General features: G+C 44.1%; 1 protein-coding gene across 2 annotated transcripts; it reads left to right on the top strand.

The window, feature by feature from the left end:
• Positions 1 to 6,607: 6,607 nt before the first annotated feature.
• Positions 6,608 to 12,343, top strand: LOC121548665 (homeobox protein OTX2). 2 transcript variants are annotated; one of them, XM_041860185.2, is made up of 4 exons: positions 6,608 to 6,700; positions 9,520 to 9,734; positions 10,374 to 10,525; positions 10,872 to 12,343. In XM_041860185.2, exons 2-4 carry the CDS (start codon positions 9,638 to 9,640, stop codon positions 11,487 to 11,489), a joined length of 867 nt encoding a protein of 288 aa, XP_041716119.1. In that variant the 5' UTR covers positions 6,608 to 6,700; positions 9,520 to 9,637; the 3' UTR covers positions 11,490 to 12,343. The 2 variants fall into 2 exon arrangements, with proteins under 2 accessions (XP_041716119.1, XP_041716118.1); XM_041860184.2 differs by lacking the exon at positions 6,608 to 6,700 and adding an exon at positions 7,569 to 7,953.
• Positions 12,344 to 18,794: the final 6,451 nt, after the last annotated feature.

The raw sequence follows: 18,794 nt of genomic DNA, 5'->3' as shown, positions 1-18,794 counted from the left end.
TCGTCCGAACAGTTGGAAAAGTCTGGTTTTCCCAATGGTGGGAGCCTTGGGGTGTTTGGGTAGAGTTTTAGGAGTGGTGGGTGTGGGGAGGTGTTGGGGGGGGGGGTGCAGGTCGGCTGTTCAAAGGCTGCCTTTTTGCATTGTTGGTCAGTAGGGGATTAGGTCCTACCATGCTGCAGAATAGCCCCTCTAATTAAAAAGGATAAGGAGGCCGAGAAATAGTGAGGGGCACAGGAGGAAGAGACAAGAGAGGGAGAGGGGAGAGAAAAAAAAGAAAAGAAAGAAAAACTGTTTTCAGTGTCACTCCTGCAGCTAGACCCAACGATTCAGCCTGGATTAACTTTACACTCCTCCTCCTCCCTCTCTCCATCTCTCTCTCCATCTTTGTTTTCCACCCCTGCTCTTTTTCCAACTTTGTTCATCTGTTTTTGTTTCTCTTTTCTTCTCCTTTCCTCTGTTTTTAATCCTAATTGAAAACACAAATGATGTTATATTAGCCTAATTATAAAGCTGTTTATTTGGACTCAATGCTTTAGCTGCTAGCTCACAAGCCGTTTCAGAGTGACTTAAAATAATAAAATAAAGCTAAAATTCAAGCCTTTCCCATGACCTGCAAACACAAACTTAAAGAACTTCATATAATTTAGTGTTTGAACCAATAAAACCTGTGTGTGTGTGTGTCTGTGCGTGTGTGTGTGTGTGTGCATGTGGGTGTGTGTGGGTGTGTGTGCATGTGGGTGTGTGTGGGTGTGTGTGCATGTGCGTGTGTGTTTTTGTGTGAGTGCGGGTGTGTGTGTGCCTGTGTGTGTTTGGATCTGTGTGTGTGCGTGTGTGTGTGCTTGTGTGTGTGAGCGGGTGTGAGTGTGGGTGTGTGTGTGTGCGTGTGTGTGTGCATGCGTGAGTGGGTAAGTGTCGGTGTATGCGTGTGTGTGTGTGTGCGTGTGTGAGTGTGGGTTGGCATGTGTGCGTGTGTGTATGTGTGTGGGTGTGTGTGCATGTGGGTGTGTGTTTGTGTGTGAGTGTGGGTGTGTGTGCGTGTGTGTGTTAGGAACTGTGTGTGTGCGTGTGTGTGTGCTTGTGTGTGTGTGCGGGTCTGTGTGTGGGTGCGCATTGGTGCAAGTGTGTGCATGTGGGTGTGTGTTTTTGTGCGTGTGTATGCGTGTGGGTGTGTGCGTGCGTTTGTGTGTATGGGTGCGTGTGTGTGTGCGTTTGTGAGTGTGTGTGTGTGTGCGTGTGTGTGTGCGTGTGGGTGTGTGTGTGGGTGCGTGTGGGTGCGTGTGCGTGTGTGCGTGTGTGCGTGTGTGCGTGTTTGCGTGTGTGTGTTTGAGTGCGTGTGCATGTGCGTGTGCGTGCGTGTGGATGTATGCGTGTGTGTGTGTGAGTGTGTGCGTGTGTGAGTGTGGGTTTGCATGTGTGCGTGTGCGTATGTGTGTGGGTGTGTGTGGGTGTGTATGTATGTATAATGCGGCCGGTAGCTTAGTGGTCTAGAGCGTTGTGCCAGTAACCGAAAGGTTGCTGGTTCTAATCCCCGAGCCGACTAGGTGAAAAATCTGTCGATGTGCCCTTGAGCAAGGCACTTAACCCAAATTGCTCCTGTAAGTCACTCTGGATAAGAGCGTCTGCTAAAATGTAATTTATCATTTTTAATTTAAAATGTGAGTGCGGGTGGGCGTGTGCGTGTGTGTGTGGGCGGGTGTGTGTGTGTGGGCGGGTGGGGGTGTGTGCAAGTGTGTGTGTGTGGTTGTGTGTTTGCGTGCGTGTGGGCGTGTGTGCATGTGTGAGTGTGGGAGTGTGGGTGCTTGTGGGTGCGTGTGTGTGTGCGTGTGTGTGTGCGTTTGGGTGTGTGTGTATGTGCGTGTGTGTATGTGCGTGTGTGCGTGGGTGTGTGTATGTGTGCGGGCGGGCGGGTGTGTGAGTGTGTGTGCGTGTGTGTGCGTATGCGAGTGTGGGTGTGTGTGTGTGGGTGCTTGTGGGTGCGTGTGTGTGCGTTGGTGTGCGTGCGTGGGTGTGTGCGTGTGTGCGTGGGTGCTTGTGGGTGGGTGTGTGTGTGCGTGAGTGCGTGGGCGTGAGTGTGGGTGCGTGTGGGTGTGGGTGCTTGTGGGTGTGTGTGCGTGTGTGCGTGGGTGTGCGTGCGTGGGTGTGTGTGTATGTGCGTGTGTGCGTGGATGTGCGTGTGTGTGTGTGTGCGTGAGTGCGTGTGTGAGTGTTGGTGTGTGTGTGTATATGTGTGGGTGCGTGTGTGGGTGCGTGTGGGTGTGTGTGTGGGTGGGCGTGTGTGTGCGTGCGTGCGTGTGGGTGTGTGTGTGTGTATGTGTGTGCGTGTGTTGGTGTGTGTGTGCGTTTGGGTGTGTGTATGTGCGTGTGTGCGTGGGTGGGTGTGTGTGTGTGGGTGTGTGTGCGTGTGGGTGTATGTGCGTGTGGGTGTGTGGGTGCTTGTGGGTGCGTGTGTGTGTGTGTGTGTGTGTGTGTGTGTGTGTGTGTGTGTGTGTGTGTGGGTGTGCGTGTGGGTGTGTGTGTGTGTGCGTGTGTGTGTGTATGTGTGTGCGTGTGTTGGTGTGTGTGTGCGTTTGGGTGTGTGTGTATGTGCGTGTGTGCGTGGGTGTGTGTGTGTGTGTGTGTGTGTGTGGGTGTGGGTGTGTGTGCGTGTGGGTGTGTGTGCGTGTGTGTGTGTGTGTGTGTGTGTGTGTGTGTGTGTGTGTGTGTGTGTGCGTGTGGGTGTGGGTGTGTGTGGGTGTGCGTGTGTGTGCGTGTGTATGCGTGTGTGAGTGAGTGTTGGTGTGTGTGTATTTGTATGGGTGCATGTGTGGGTGCGGGTGGGTGTGTGGGTGGGTGTGTGGGTGTGTGTGGGTGTGCGTGTGTGTGTGTGTGCGTGTGTGCGTGTGTGAGTGAGTGTTGGTGTGTGTGTATTTGTGTGTGTGCGTGCATGCGTGCGTGTGGGTGTGTGTGTGTTGGTGTGTGTGTGCGCTTGGGTGTGTGTGTATGTGCGTGTGTGCGTGGGTGGGTGTGTGTGTGTGGGTGTGTGTGCGTGTGTTTGTGGGTGTGTGTGTGCGGGAGGGTGTGTGTTTGGGTGCGTGTGGGTGTGTGTGTGCGTGTGTGAGTGAGTGTGGGTGTGAGGGTGTGTGTGAGTGCGTGTGCGTGTGTGTGTGTGTGTGGGTGTGTGGGTTTGTGTGTTTGCGTGTGTGTGCGTCTGGGCGTGTGTGTATGGGTGTGTGTGTGAGTGTGGGTGCGTGTGTGTGTGCGTGTGGGTGCGTGTGTGTGTGCGTGTTTGCGTGTGTGCGTGTGTGTGTGTGTGTTTGCGTGTGTGTGTGTGTGAGTGTGGGTGTGGGTGTGTGTGTGTGTGTGTGTGTGGGTGTGTGCGTGTGTGTGCATGTGTGCATGTGTGAGTGTGAGTGTGCATGTGCATGTGTGGGTGTGTGTGTGTGCGTGTGTGCTTTGAAAACTACTGCCCAGGTTGAAGGCCTCTCGGTGGGCATAACACTAACCACCGGCCCTCAGAGTTTAATGAGGTATCAGCAGGGACGAGGCATTCCAACCTCCTACAGACACTCATTATGTTTATTATGTATATATGTATATAGTTATCCTATTAATATATGTATTTTACTGTATTTTAAGTCATTTTGTGGCTATAAGATCTCCCAACTAATCACCTAATAAAAGTAGAAGTAGTTGTTAGTAGTTTGAATTAGTCCCTTGGGCCCAACTGTCAATCATCTGACTCCGCCCCTGTAGTTAGGGAGACTGCAAAGGGGAAAAAAGATGGATGACTTTTCTACTTTTACCAGGTAAATTGACAGTGTAAGAACAGTCTTAATGGTAGGAACCAGGTATGAATAAATTCTCACCTGGGCTTACCTGAGTTGCAGTGAAGAGGAAAATGGTAGAATGAGTCAATCAGAAGCTGGAAACGGGATGAGTAACACTTACTGTAGCTTCATAACTACTGCGTTTGAATTTAACCACCGGCTGTATTGTCAAGTAATGACGTCTCAATATTGATGCTTCCTATCAATACTTTGAATACTTTTATGTCGCCAACATGTTCATCGATAAAGTCATAACACTGTAGCTGTATTGTGCAGATGGTGTGTGTGTGTGTGTGTGTGTGTGTGTGTGTGTGTGTGTGTGTGTGTGTGTGTGTGTGTGTGTGTGTGTGTGTGTGTGTGTGTGTGTGTGTGCGGGTGTGTGTGTGCCTGTGTGTGTTTGGATCTGTGTGTGTGCGTGTGTGTGTGCTTGTGTGTGAGACAGATGGGGGTGAGTGAGTAGGCCAAGACATCGATCTGACCTTGAGCTGGACAGCTGAATGACATTGAACTGAACTATGACATCATTGATTTGGATTTAGTATACAATATATTGAGTGTGTTCTTCAAACCATATAAGACAACAATAATTTGATACATGTATTTATAGTAATGAGTAATAACACTGCTATTAGTATATTATTATTATTATAGCAGTAATACATTAGAAACAGTTGACTGGGACCCTATCATGCATGTATGGAGCTTTACTTTGAGCCATTCCCAGTCCCACGATTCTTAAAGTCCCCAATTCGTTCTCCCTAGCAGCAGGAGAAACCGTGACTCCTTCAATTGGACGGGAGTCAGAGGGAGGGCATATTGCCACAGACGTTAACAAGCGCGTTCACCTTTTACAATCAGAGCCCCGTTTAGCTCGAGCGCTCCCCGGGGCTATGCGATATTTACCGATGAATTATGTATCAGAGCTCGAGATGAAAGGCGACAGCGTGAGCCACGAGCAATATGGCTTCACTCATCTGAGAGACAGGGGAAACGAAATATTAGAGATATTAGTTGTTTATTTAATCATTTAGGGTTATCTTCGAAATATAATGAAGGCGAAGGACTGTAGGCGATAATAAATTGAATAGCATTCCATATTTCACTTGAATTTGAAAGCGTTTGAAAGCTTGAATTGGAGGGCTATAGCCTAATGTTTAGTTTCTATAGACCACACTCTTGCAAACCAGGCTGGTTCAGGGGCCTGACCTTCATTGATTTAGTTTTACTGCCATTAATTCATGTAGCAGATGGCCATAAACACCGTCTAACCGGTATAATAACACTACTTAGTTTTCAGTTTTCACATAAAGTTATTCAGGCATCATTCAATAAATCACGATTAAATTGGCACATTTAAGGAGTAGGCCTACAGGCGCTTAAAAAAGCGATAGAGAAATTACAAGCAGACTAAGGCTATTATTTTGCAGAACATTTTGCACCTAAACCAGTGAGTAGGCTGCTACCAATGCAGTGACAACTAGACAGTGAAAAGAGCACTGGTAACAATTAGCTTGCTGGATAATCAAATTCAGACGCTAATCCCCACCAAGACGCAACCTGTCCCCTAGGACAGAAATGGGAGAGGGGGAGGGAAGAGGGAGGAGTGGAGGGGTAGACGTGGGTGAAGAGAAACAAGAAAGTAGCGGTTGTATTCACAGATAAGCTGTGTGAATTCGTTCTTGAAAAAGCCTTTGAAATATCCCAAAATATTTTTCTCTCTCTCTAAATTCATAAAGCTAAAATGACAGTGAGCAAAAAAATATATATTTTGACAGGAAAGGGAATCATTTAGACATTTTTTAAATAAAATAAAATGAAGGATATTATTTCTGAGGGAATAGCAGGCACAAGATGTGTGAATATGTGTGAGAAGGGGGTTGTTTGAAAGAGAGAGAGAGAGAGAGAGAGAGAGAGAGAGAGAGAGAGAGAGAGAGAGAGAGAGAGAGAGAGAGAGAGAGAGCGATGAGGGGTGCTGCGTGTGCCAGAGATTTTAAATCTCCCTGAGAGGGTTACATTTACCAAACCGTGACAGTCAGGTCCCCAAGAATGTATATTCCCCTTCCTCATGGCGGGGCCTGGCTAGAACTTCAACACTTATAAATCAGTGCAGTCGACAAACAAACATGTATAACAATAATAATTTAGCAAACATTATCTATAAAATAATTTAGAAATGGTTGATATTTTATGGTGGTGAAATATCGTTTAGCATGTGATTTGGATATTTGGTTCAAACTAGTTTAAGTAAACAGAATAAAAACAACAAAACTAAACCGATTAGGCTAAAAAGCACGAACGACAATTACTCGAGTAGGGCTCTTTGCCCTAACATACAGCGGGACTGGTTAATTTGTGTGAAACGTTATTGGTATAATTAATCGTTTGATTGCTCTTCGCGAGTCATCCTCACCTTTGCCAAGAAGATAGGGGCGCAGCTGTGCGCTCGCGGAGTACACGCCATTGGATCATCGCTCATTGGGGGCGCGAGCTCTTCTCAGGAGACCAGTGGTATTTTTAATGACACTGATAGCCATGATATGATATGGGCTACGGTGAGGACGGTCACAACACATTTTTAATCAGCCCATTGGTAGCCTATTACGTCGCATCGGAACGTTCAACATCACTCCACATCATTTCCCTCGCTTTATTCCATTGGCTGTCAGGGTTATTTAGCAAATCTCCCTCTGGTTAAAATGAGCAACACTCGCTCACGTTTTCGCAAAACCAAAACATGAAGGCATGCAACCACGACATTGTCATAATTTGTTTAAACTTTAATTTCTGATCAAATGACTCGGATGTTGCCTTAGCTTTGCGTCTGACTCATGGTATTATTCTCCAAAGATTAGTTTTATAAGGAGCGCTGAAAACGGACGAATCGTTCTTACCAGGCAAGTATAAAGTCGGTAGCATATAATCTAAATATTAAGCAATATATTGCCCAGTGAATGATTAATAAGGACATATTCTGTTTGCCAGAGTAACATTCTATACAGTTATTTCCATTTCATCCATCCATAGAACTGTATTGGCTATCTCTGTCTTACAACTTTTTTGTAATACTTTCCTCTTTTGCATTCTTCGGCCGATTTTATTTGTGCTAACAGTGCTAGTAATTTCCAAGCATCTCATAGGCCTATGTATCTCAATCGTGTAATTTCTTCCCTTTCAATAGCACCAAGTGCTCTTTGTGATGGAAATACCTCCGCATGGAGCGATAATTGGGGAGGCGTGTTTAAAAAGAAACTTTTTCCACCCCTCACCTCTCTGGCTCTCTGGCCATGCCGGCTGCACTGGAAGCAATACAGCTACTAGCATGATGGTCTGTAGAGGGAGAACTCAGAGCATGCTGTAACCCATATTCATCAAGACGAAAATGTTGTTTATGGATGTTGATTGAGAATAATTTCTACTCAGTGATGGTTCTATAGTTTGTTGACTGCTGGGAAAGCCCAAGTGAACGGTTGAAAGGCCCTGCATTTGCAGTTAAAATATATATTTTTTAAATGTCATGCTGTTAGCCTAATGATAATAAGATTCTTCTTCTTCTTCTTCTTCTTCTTCTTCTTCTTAATATGTCCGTATATTATTACCATTCTTCTTCTTCTTCTTCTTCTTCTTCTTCTTCTTCTTATTATTAGGCCTATATCTCATATTATTATTAGCCTATTATTGTTATTATTATTATTATTATTATTATTATTATTATTATTATTATTATTATTATTATGTAGCCTGTATCAGTTTGGGAAAGTGAGTGAGGGTGGGGGAAGTTGCCTGGCAGTCAGCTGGCTTAATAAATACAATGCCAGCCTTTGTTTTATTTTCGTGACGCAGAAAATTAATCAGCCCGAATGCGGAGCGCGCGGAGTCGCGGCTAGCGTCCTGTAATCAGGGCAGCGCGTGCCGTCCGGATTATCTCGTTAATTTTTTATTTTTTTAAAACTTCTGGCCAATAATAATTAATTCTCGGACAGGGTAATTATTATTGAACGGATGTGGAGCAACTGGTAGACGGGTCTGGGTGAAAAAAAGTGACAGATTGAGGCCGGTGGCCGTTATATATAAAAACGTATGAAGTCTCCTATTGGGATACGTGCATGAGAGGAGGAGGGAACTCGCAGTTGCAACTTCGATTCTACAGGTAGGAGCAGATTGATTCCAATCTAATGTAGGACCATGGGCTACAACGAAACATTTCCACTTTCAATTTGAATGTAACAACTTATGATTTGCTAAATGTAGGCTATTTGATTGGCAAAACTTTTTATAAGCCTATTCCTTTCATAAATAGACATGCATCCTTAGATATCATTACATTGTAATACAATGCTGTGATCCTGTGTTTGCGTATTTTTTATAGGCCAAAGTTCAAATGTAATTTCAATGTAGGCCTCTTTGAAATGTACAATAAAAGTGTGCTAGATCAAGATGAAATGACGTTCTATGAGTGCTATATGGAGAAATATTGTTCGCCGTTTGGGATTATAATATATAAGGCTGTATTTTTAGGCCAATAGTCTAATAATTACAACCCAAATACATTGTTTCCTTTCTGGATTATGGGCGATTGACAGCTAGATTGTTGATTCTTACTCATTCCAAACAAATGTACATAAGGATTCCTGTAGGCTATTAGACCTAACAGTGTAGGCTACATTTAATATCAAACACGATTTAGTTGAATTTATGAAGGGAACATTTTAATTTCGTGTAGAATATTGTTTTATTACAGGAAATAACTCTCTCTAAACCGAATGAGAGAAATGTGATCGGTTCTTAATTGAAGGGCAAGTGCTTGTTTGCTTAGATTAAGATGAAGTGGTTTTTGCTAATCAACACTCGATAGTCTCACCAACTAAATCTAATTACCGGGAGCTATTAATTAGGTGGAAATCGCCCAGGGAGTGTCAATAATGTCGGCTCGAATTACAATTTTGGAACAGTTTCTCCAAGTTTCTAGTCATTTTGCTAAATTGCCGTTCACATTTAAATGTACAATACATTTAAATGTATAAGGGATTTGGCCCTTTCAGTGGACACATTCTATAGATAGAATGTAAGATGCTGTGGTAGTTTAATTGCCTGAATATGTAGAGCGCTGGGTTTACAGTATTGTCTCTTTTTTTGTCGCCAACGGCTCTTTTGTCATCAGCATTATTTATCTGGTCAACAGTGGGCTTTGTCTTTGCAAATGGCCCCCAATCATGCCGTCTATACTGGAGACAATTAGCTGATGCTAACCTGTGGGTACTATGCTAATAGCCGCCTTGCCTTGTTGGGGCCCAATGTGTGTCCGCATTTTAACGACAATGTTTTTGTTCTCGGAGAAGGCGTGCTGAAATGATGGGATGTTTTTGGTGCTGGTGGGACGTGGTGGGGGTGGTGGCGGTGTGTGTGTGTGTGTGTGTGTGTGTGTGTGTGTGTGTGTGTGTGTGTGTGTGTGTGTGTGTGTGTGTGTGTGTGTGTGTGTGTGTGTGAGGGGTGGGAGGTAGTAGGTGGCGCAAACGTTTGTGAGACAGACAGAGGATCCTCAGTCCACAAGGACAGCTGGGGGTCTCCGATCTGCTTTAAGAGCGCTGGCGGTGCAGGACGACGCTCATTTTTTAAATTCACCACGCTGCGTAAAGAGCGCGTAACGTCTCCAAAGAATAACCAAGGACTTATCCTCTAACCAAAATCTCTCTCTTTCCTGTTGTGTTCTGTTCAGGTTTCGGACAGAATTGAGAAGAATCCAACACCTGAGGACTAAAATAAACAAGGGTATTTTTCAACGCCTTTTCGTTTTCAAAATTCTCTGCAACTTCGCCCTTCGATCGGAGGCAAGAATGATGTCTTATCTGAAGCAGCCGCAGTACACAGTCAACGGTCTGAGTTTATCTGCCTCCGGAATGGACATGCTCCATCCGTCTATCGGCTATCCAGGTGAGGGCATGGAAGACTTCACATTTCTTACACAAATAACCATAAAATAATGAAATGACCTCAAATGGCTTAGGCCTATTGCATAGCTAACGAAATTATGATTAAATGAACTGATAACGATAAACTAAAAACAGGTAAATAAATAAACTAATGTAGACTTGGAATTATCATTTATTAGAAAAGTTGTGTTTTCGATATGATTTGCCTATAATCAATCATGTCCATTGGCTTTATAAACATTCTCATCTTGCTTATGTCTATAGTGAATTATCTAAACTACCAGGGGGAAATGTTGTACATTAAACTCAATAATATTATTCTGGTCCTCGTGGGGTGTACTACATGTCAATTATTAATTATCATAAACAAACAAGAATCATGTCTTGGAAACGTTTGCAAATTGAGATCTGAGCAAGGGAAAATATTCCCTGTCTGAAATATCAACCGAAAAACGATTTATCCATCTTAACATAGCCTAATTGCTCATGATCAAAGTTGCAACTTTAGGCCTATCGACAAGCCACATTGATTAGCCCATGTAGGATAAAACAAAATGTATCTCCTAAAGAAATAACCTTTTTGCATTTGTAAAGTAGGCTACTTAATGTTGACTTAACGACCAGACCTTTTCTCATACAGGCGCCCCTCGTAAACAGAGGCGCGAGAGGACGACCTTTACGCGCGCCCAGCTGGACATTCTGGAGAACTTGTTCGCCAAGACGCGCTACCCAGACATCTTTATGCGCGAGGAGGTGGCCCTGAAGATCAATTTACCTGAGTCTCGTGTTCAGGTGAGTCCCTCGGCTTTTGAGTAAACACACGCGTCCATCCGGGTTTTGAGTCAAGGCCACTTACACAGCTCATTAATTTGGGCTTGAGAAGTCAAGCACCCAGACGCCACTTCAGACTGTGTCTTCTCCACTCTGTTAATTGGATGGAGTGTTCATCCCCCAGTGGACAGCCCTACCAGATCCTCTTTTGCATCCACTATAGCTGACTGTATTGCACAGTAATAAAACATGAATAAAACGCTACAACACATTTTATAGCGTTCATGGGGTGATAAATAAACTGACTGAGCATCCTCTCCATTTTATTATCGATTACGACAATTCAACACATTAATTATTCTTCCAGGTATGGTTTAAAAACCGAAGGGCGAAGTGTCGCCAGCAGGCACAACAGTCCCAGAGCGGCGCGCAGAGCAAGACCAAACCCGTCAAAAAGAGAAGTTCCCCTATGAGAGAAGCCAGCTCCGAGAGCGGTGCCAGCGGCCAGTTCACACCGCCCCCCAGCACCTCAATCCCGCCCGTAAGCAGCAGTACTGCCCCGGTGTCCATCTGGAGCCCGGCCTCCATCTCCCCTCTCTCTGACCCACTCTCTACCTCCTCCTCCTCTTGTATGCAACGGTCCTACCCGATGACATATACCCAGGCGTCCGGATACAGCCAAGGCTACACCGGATCCTCATCGTATTTCAGCGGGATGGACTGCGGATCTTACTTGGCGCCTATGCACCACCAGCTCTCTGCGGCGGGCTCCACCATGAGCCCCATGGGCAGCAACGGGGTCTCCAGCCACCTGAGCCCAGCTTCGTCCCTCTCCACGCCAGGGTATGGGGCAGCGGGACTGAGCTTCAGTGGTCCCACAGACTGCCTGGATTACAAGGACCAGGCCGCAGCCTGGAAACTCAACTTCAACACGGACTGTTTGGATTATAAAGACCAGTCCTCGTGGAAATTTCAGGTGTTGTGAGAAGAATGAGTGAGTGACATTATATTTTCACAACGTGGTGAAATAAACGTCAGTCAATCCGGTGGGCCAGCCAGGTTGGCAGCGAGTGAGTTGGCGAAAGGCATCGTTTTCCAATGGCTGGGCCTGGGCATCAAACTATTACCCCGAACAGCAGCAGTGTGAGAGGAGGGGAGCTGCCGCTCCGTCTGTCTGACAGCGTCACAACCGTTGGGTTGACTTATTGAAAATTCAGTGAACTCTCTTTAACTTTGATCAAGGACATGGAACAAAATTGTTACCCAAGAAGAAAATGATCAAGAGAAGCTGCAACCCTTGGTTAAGCGCGTGGAATGGGTCAGCTTTCCATAAGCTTCTTACAACTCCCCTCTCCTCTTGGTTGGCAAACTAAAGGGGCCCTTTGATCAAAGCATTGCGTGCGTGTGTGAGTGCGTGTGTGCGCGCCTCTGAGGCGAACCTGGATGCACTATTTAATTTATGAAAAATGTTTAAGACACTAGTTCTAACAGACAATCAACCAGTATGCGTGTGCTCATAAATGTCCCCCTAAGTGTTTTGAATTTTCTATCTGTGTTAGCTTTTTGAGACTGTGATTCCTTGTATGCAATTCCGAGTTTCGCATTTGCGATCACCCAGCTGTGAATTGAATAGTTACAACAACAAAAAATATGTTTAAGTATGATAAATTATTACGATGAAATATTAGTTGAAATAGGGAGTTCTCAAACAGTGTGTGTGGCCGAGTCAATGAGCAGCAAAGGTGCCTGAAACATCAGTATCCATCAATGACCAAACTGGTTGTTATGCCAAACTGCTATGAAAAGGCTAAACACAAAAATAAAGAACGTTTGAACTGATTCCCCAGTGTCGCCTGTTTTGACTTCTTAAAAACATGTTTTTTTCTTTCTAGTTATAGCCTTTATATTGTAATTTTTTTCTGTTAACACATTTGAGTTTTAGTGAAAATAATACATATTACATCAAACATGATGAAAAGGCCTATTTCTCAACAACAATGATATTTTCATTCAAACCAAGGTGCACACACACACAAGCACACACACGCACACACTCGCACGCACGCACACACACACACACACACACACACACACACACACACACACACATACTATTTCAAGTGTCAGTAGCAGGAATGTGCAGACTGGGAAAGCAACGTTAATCCCCTCTTGCAGGGAGGATAATCCAACATTTCACTGACGGAACTGTCCAGTTCACACGGAGCCGCTTTCCAAGACTCCCCGAGTCACCAACATCCACATTCCCACTAAAATTGTCTGTTAAAAAAGACTACGTTTTTAAAGCTTTGCAAAAGACCCCTTGGATGTCAGCAAATCAGGCGAGGAAAATCCACATTTCCCAACTGAAAATAGGCCTAGGCTATGTGTTTGTCAGAATTGCCATTAAATTCACCCATCACCAAATAAATACAGTATAAAAACACTTTAGGCTAAAGGCCAACGGTTTCTTATTAGACCCGTCCTTTTAAAATCAAACTCAGAGAGGGTTTTGTGTAATTGGTTGTAAAAACGAAAGGAAAGTGTCCACTTGGCCTATGCAGGTCTCATTTATCAGATAAAAGAGGAGCAAATAATATTTTCAGCTGCATTTTGTATTTATTTCGGAGAGGGAAATTGACCTTTTTACATTATTTTTCTAGACTATAGAATCTCAATGTATGCCTACAATGGGGACCAATGTGTTATTGGTATCGATTTCACAGCATTATTCCTGCGTGGACATCACGCTATGTTGATATATTAATATATTGTATAATTAACAATAATTTATATGCAAATAGATTTAATCAATATCAGCATTATTATCATCAAAATGAATAGGCCTATACTTTCAAATGGGAAATGCTAATTGCAATGCAATTCAATCAAACATATCAGGGCCCGGTTTGCCAAAAGGCTAAATTCATCTTTAGAACCGTGTGAGCATCGTTAAATCTCCTATCTCTTTCCTAAAACCATCGTTACTAAAGTTGCTCTTGAAAACGCTCGTTATTTAACAACTGCTCAGACCACTCGTAAAGCAGCTAAGTACGTCGTAAGATGCTTTTTTGCCCTTCCGCATAACTTTATACACAGAAGATCTCGCTAAACACAAAATCAATATGTTTATCTGTCTTTCTGTGAACACCTATAACTTCAGAACGACTGTGACAGTGACTACAAATACAAAGTTGCCAATTTCTTTGCCTAACCAGCGAAGGATATAAAGACGCTTAAAATGAAAACCGAGATAACTGTATTAAAAGATAAATACAGTATAGGCTACATAGACCTATATACTTGAATGATATTGAAATCAATTTCATGTTAATTCAATTGAGTTTTAGTTAGCTATTTGTAGCCTAAGCCTACTGTCTGTAATCTTTGCTTATATTTCATGTGTAATGATGTGCCAAATCATTATTTAGGGCATTATCATAGGGTAAGCATTAGAATAAGTGCTTTAATATTTGTAGGCATAGAAGCTGATCCGTCATCAGTATTGTGGAATAATTATAATGTTAAGGTAAGATTGGAAAGGGAGAACGCTGATCCAAGAGCAGTGCTGCCTTTCTTTCGATCCTATCAGTATCGACACAGGCCTCAACGACGCACTTAGCGAACGTACTCTCTGCGTGGTGTTTTGGGAAACGCATGTTACATCTTCCGCCGTTGTAGGAAAGATGCATCGTTAAAACACTTGTAAGCCTAAATTACAAAGCAATCGGGAAACCGGGCCAAGATGTATTGCACATCCAGGACTGCGTTTGCAGGCAGCCCAATTCTGGACCTCGTTTCCCAGTTGCGATGTGACATAAGCATTACCATGATCGTTGCAGTTGCATCGTTATGTACGAGCAAACTTTTAAAATGTTTCCCAAACAAGCATGTAGAGAGAACCTTCGCTAAGTGAGTCGTTAGACCATGTGTCGATACTAATAGGATCGACAGAAAAGCAACGCTTCTCTCAGGATCAGCATTCCCCACTCAAATTTTACCTTAACATTATAATTATTCCACAGTACTGACGACGGATCAGCTCCTAGAGAGATATTACCACCAATGGCTGAAAATATTGTCTAATTATGCTTAGACAAATAATAATGCACTAAATCACAGGTTGGGCACATCATTGCGCACATCTTGTCACACAGCATGAAAAATATTGAGGCAAAAATTACAGATATGATTGAAATATATAGCCGAGGGCCAAGTAGCCTATTTATATTGTAATGCAGTCATCTTGGTTTTCATTTGATGCATCGTTTTATCTTTCACTTGTTCTTAACAATTGCAATACTTTGGCAACGTTGTATTTGTAGTCAACTTCGTTCTGAAGTTATCGGCGGTCGGTTAGACAGATAGAATCAAGATGTTTAGAATAGGTAGCCAATGTTTAGCGGAGATCTTCTGTGAATAAAGTGACGCGGAGAGCAAAAAACACACAACGATGCACTTTGGCTGTGTTACGACTTGTCTGAATCACTTGTAGATGTGCGAAGGTTCGTTCTTAAGAGCAACGTTACTAACGAAGGCTTTGGGAAACAGATCGGCTAGGCTACTAAAAATACATCTGTAAGGTTCTCCCATCTCCACAAAGGAACTCCGGAGCTCTGTCAGAGTGACCAAGGCCCTTCTCCCCCGATTGCTCAGTTTGGTCGGGCGGACAGCTCTAGGAAGAGTCTTGGTGGTTCTAAACTTCTCCCATTTATGAATGACGGCGGCCACTGTGTTCTTGGGGAACTTCAATGCTGCAGACATTTTTTGGTACCCTTCCCCAGATCTGTGCCTCGACACAATCCTGTCTCGGAGCTCTATGGACAATTCCTTCGACCTCATGGCTTGGTTTTTGCTCTGACATGCACTGTCAACTGTGGGACCTTATATAGACAGTTGTGTGCCTTTCCAAATCATGTCCAATCAATTGAATTTACCACAGGTGGACTCCAATCAAGCTGAAGAAACTTCTCAACGATGATCAATGGAAACAGGATGCACCTGAGCTCAATTTCGAGTCTCATAGCAAAGGGTCTGAATACTTATGTAAATAAGGCATTTCTGTTTTAAATTTTTAATACATTTGCAAAAATGTCTAAAAACCTGTTTTTGCTTTGTCAACCGTTTTTTAATCCATTTTAGAATAAGGCTGTAACATAACAAAATGTGGAAAAAGTCAAGGGGTCTGAATACTTTCCGAATGCACTGTATATACAAAGGTATGTGGACACCCCTTCAAATGAGTGGATTCGGACTTCAGCCACACCCGTTGCTGGCAGGTGTATAAAATCGAGCACACAGCCATGCAATCTCCATAGACAAACATTGGCAGTTGAATGGCCCATACTGAAGAGATCAGTGACTTTCAACGTGGCATCCGTCACATCTTTCCAACAAGTCAGTCTGCCCCGGACAACTGTAAGTGCTGTTATTGTGAAGTAGAAAAGTCTAGGAGCAACAGCGGCTCAGCCGCAAAGTGGTAGGCCACACAAGCTCACAGAACGGGACCGGCGAGTGCTGATGTGCGTAGCGTGTAAAAATCGTCTGTCCTCAGAGCCTCCTGAGTGGCGCAGCGGTCTAACGCACATTGCAGTGCTTGAGGCGTCACTACAGACCCGGGTTCGATCCCGGGCTGTGTCGCAGCTGGCCGCGACCGGGAGACCCTTGAGGCGGCACACAATTGGCCCAGCGTCGTCATGGTTTTGGGGAGGGTTTGGCCGGCCGGGATGTCCTTGTCCCTTCACGCTCTAGCGACTCCTGTGGCGGGCCAGGCGCATGCATGCTGACACAGTCGCCAGTTGTACAGTGTTTCCTCCGACACATTGGTGCGGCTGGCTTCCGGGTTAAGCGAGCAGTGTGTCAAGAAGCAATGCGGCTTGGCAGGGTCGTGTTTCGGAGGACGCATGGGAGTTACAGCGATGGGACAAGACTGTAACTACCATTTGGATATCATGAAAAAGGGGTAAAAAATAAAGTGTCTGTCCTCAGCTGCAACACTCACTACTGAGTTCCAAACTGCCTCTGGAAGCAACGTCAGCACAACAACTGTTTGTTGAAATGGGTTTCCATGGCCGAGCAGCCGCACACAAGCCTAAGACCACCATGCACAATGCCAAGCATCGGCTGGAGTGGTTTAATTTAAAGCTCGCTGCAATTGGTCTCTGGAGCAGTGGAAACATGTTCTCTGGAGTGATTAATCATGCTTCACCATCTGGAAGTCCGACAAACTAATCTGGGTTTGGCGGATGCCAGGAGAAAGCTACCTGCCTGAATGTGTATTTTCATGGTTCGGGCTAGGCCCCTTAGTTCCAGCAAAGGGAAATCTTAACGCTACAGCATACAATTACATTCTAGACGATTCTGTGCTTCTAGTTTTGTGGCAACAGTTTGGGAAAGGCCCTTTCCTGTTTCAGCATGACAATGCCCCCGTGCACAAAGCAAGGTCCATACAGAAATGGTTTGTCGAGATCGGTGTGGAAGAACTTGACTGGCCTGCACAGAGCCCTGACCTCAACCCCATCGAACACCTTTGGGATGAATTGGAACGCAGACTGCGAGCCAGGCCTAATCGCCCAACATCAGTGCCCGACCTCACTAATGCTCTTGTGGCTGAATGGAAGCAAGTCCCTGCAGCAATGTTCCAACATCTAGTGGAAAGCCTTCCCAGAAGACTGGAGGCTGTTATAGCAGCAAAGGGAGGACCAACTCCATATTAATGCCCATGATTTTGGAATTAGATGTTCGATGAGCAGGTGTCCACATACTTTTGGTAATGTTGTGTATAATGAAAAAGAATCTAAATAATTGTCAATGCTATAATTTATCATTATCATCATTAATATTCTAGAATGATTATTCTAATAGAATTATAAATATCATTTTTGTCGTTACCACGCTATGTTCAATTTGGCTATTAGGCCTACAATATCCAAAATATGACCCAATGAAAGAATATCAACAGTTGTAACAATAAATGTCACAAATAACATAATTTGATTTCTTTGATGTTTCGAAAGCATGTAGCTAAAATAGCATGTCACTTGAGCGGAGCAGGCCAGAGGGACCTATTTGTGCAAGATTCCATTCCTAGGCTTTCGGTTTTAATTAAGCGGCACTCCTCACGAAGGGACATATGGGTCCGGCAGACGCTTCATTAATCCCTTCATCGCATTTGTGGATGTTAAACAATAAAGGGCCTTGAGCTCGGAGTTTTAAAACCCAGCCTTGGCCCTGGTCACTGCTGCGAATTGCGGACCAGGGCCCGGTTTCTCAAAAGCATCTTAAGGCTAAGTTCATTGTTAAAACCTTCGTAGGAATATCGTTAAATCTCCTAGCTGTTTCTGAAAACCGTCTTTATTAACATTGCACTTGAAAACGCTCGTAATCTAACTCATGCCTCAGACCACTCGTAGAACAGCTAAGTGGGTCTTAAGATGCTTTTTTGACCTCCCTCGTCACTTTATACACAGAAGATCTCCGCTAAACATAGAATCACATCCGTCTCTCTGTGACCGCTGATAACTTTAGAACAAAGTTGACTACAAATACAAAGTTGCCAATGTCTTTGCAATTGATACAAACAAGCGACGTATAAAAAGAGACTTCAAATGAAAACAGAGACGACTGCATTAAAATATAAACAGTAGGCTGTTCAATCAATTCATTTCTATTTTGATACTTCTAGGCTACTGTCTGTAATTTGTCTCAATATATTTAATGATGTATAGCCTAACATGTGCGCAATGATGTGCTAAATCGGTGATTTAGTGTTTTTTTATTGGGTAAGCATTAGAATAAGTCGCCTCAAAATGTGCAGCCATAGGTGGTAATATGAGCTGAACCGTCCTTCTGTATTGTGAAATAATTATAATGTTAAGGTAAGATTTGAATGGAGAAAGCTGATCCGAGAGCAGCGCTCCCTTTCTTTCGATCCTACCAGTAGCTAAACATGTTCCAATGACTCACTTAGCGACCATTCTCTTTGCGTGGTGTTTTGGGAAATGCATGTTACATCTTCAGCCGTTGTAGGAAAGATGCATCTTAAAACACTCATAATAATAAATTCCATCACTATCGGGAAACCGGGCCCAGCTCTGGGCTGGCCGAAAGGCCCTCGAGGCAAAATAGGGCTTTCTCAAGCACACCATACAGGCTCTTTGCTGCGCGCCCAGGGAATGCTAAGCATTGCCTTTAGCGAAAATAGGCTATGATCCAACACTGGCAAAAGCGCCTCAAGCCCCAAACATGTGTAGAGAATTACCAGGAAATGTCAATATGACTCAGTCAACTTTTA

The sequence above is a fragment of the Coregonus clupeaformis genome, chromosome 33 (assembly GCF_020615455.1).
Source record: "Coregonus clupeaformis isolate EN_2021a chromosome 33, ASM2061545v1, whole genome shotgun sequence".
NCBI classification, from domain to species: Eukaryota; Metazoa; Chordata; class Actinopteri; order Salmoniformes; family Salmonidae; genus Coregonus; species Coregonus clupeaformis.
This window is presented reverse-complemented; position numbering and strand designations above follow the sequence as displayed.

What these genes read in the sequence shown, in the direction of transcription:
- LOC121548665 (XM_041860184.2), top strand. Translation starts at nt 7,910, where the DNA reads ATGAGAGGAGGAGGGAACTCGCAGTTGCAACTTCGATTCTACAG. An exon ending in TTGCAACTTCGATTCTACAG is followed by an intron (nt 7,954 to 9,519) that starts GTAGGAGCAGAT and finishes TGTTCTGTTCAG; the next exon opens with GTTTCGGACAGAATTGAGAA. An exon ending in TACCTGAGTCTCGTGTTCAG is followed by an intron (nt 10,526 to 10,871) that starts GTGAGTCCCTCG and finishes TTATTCTTCCAG; the next exon opens with GTATGGTTTAAAAACCGAAG.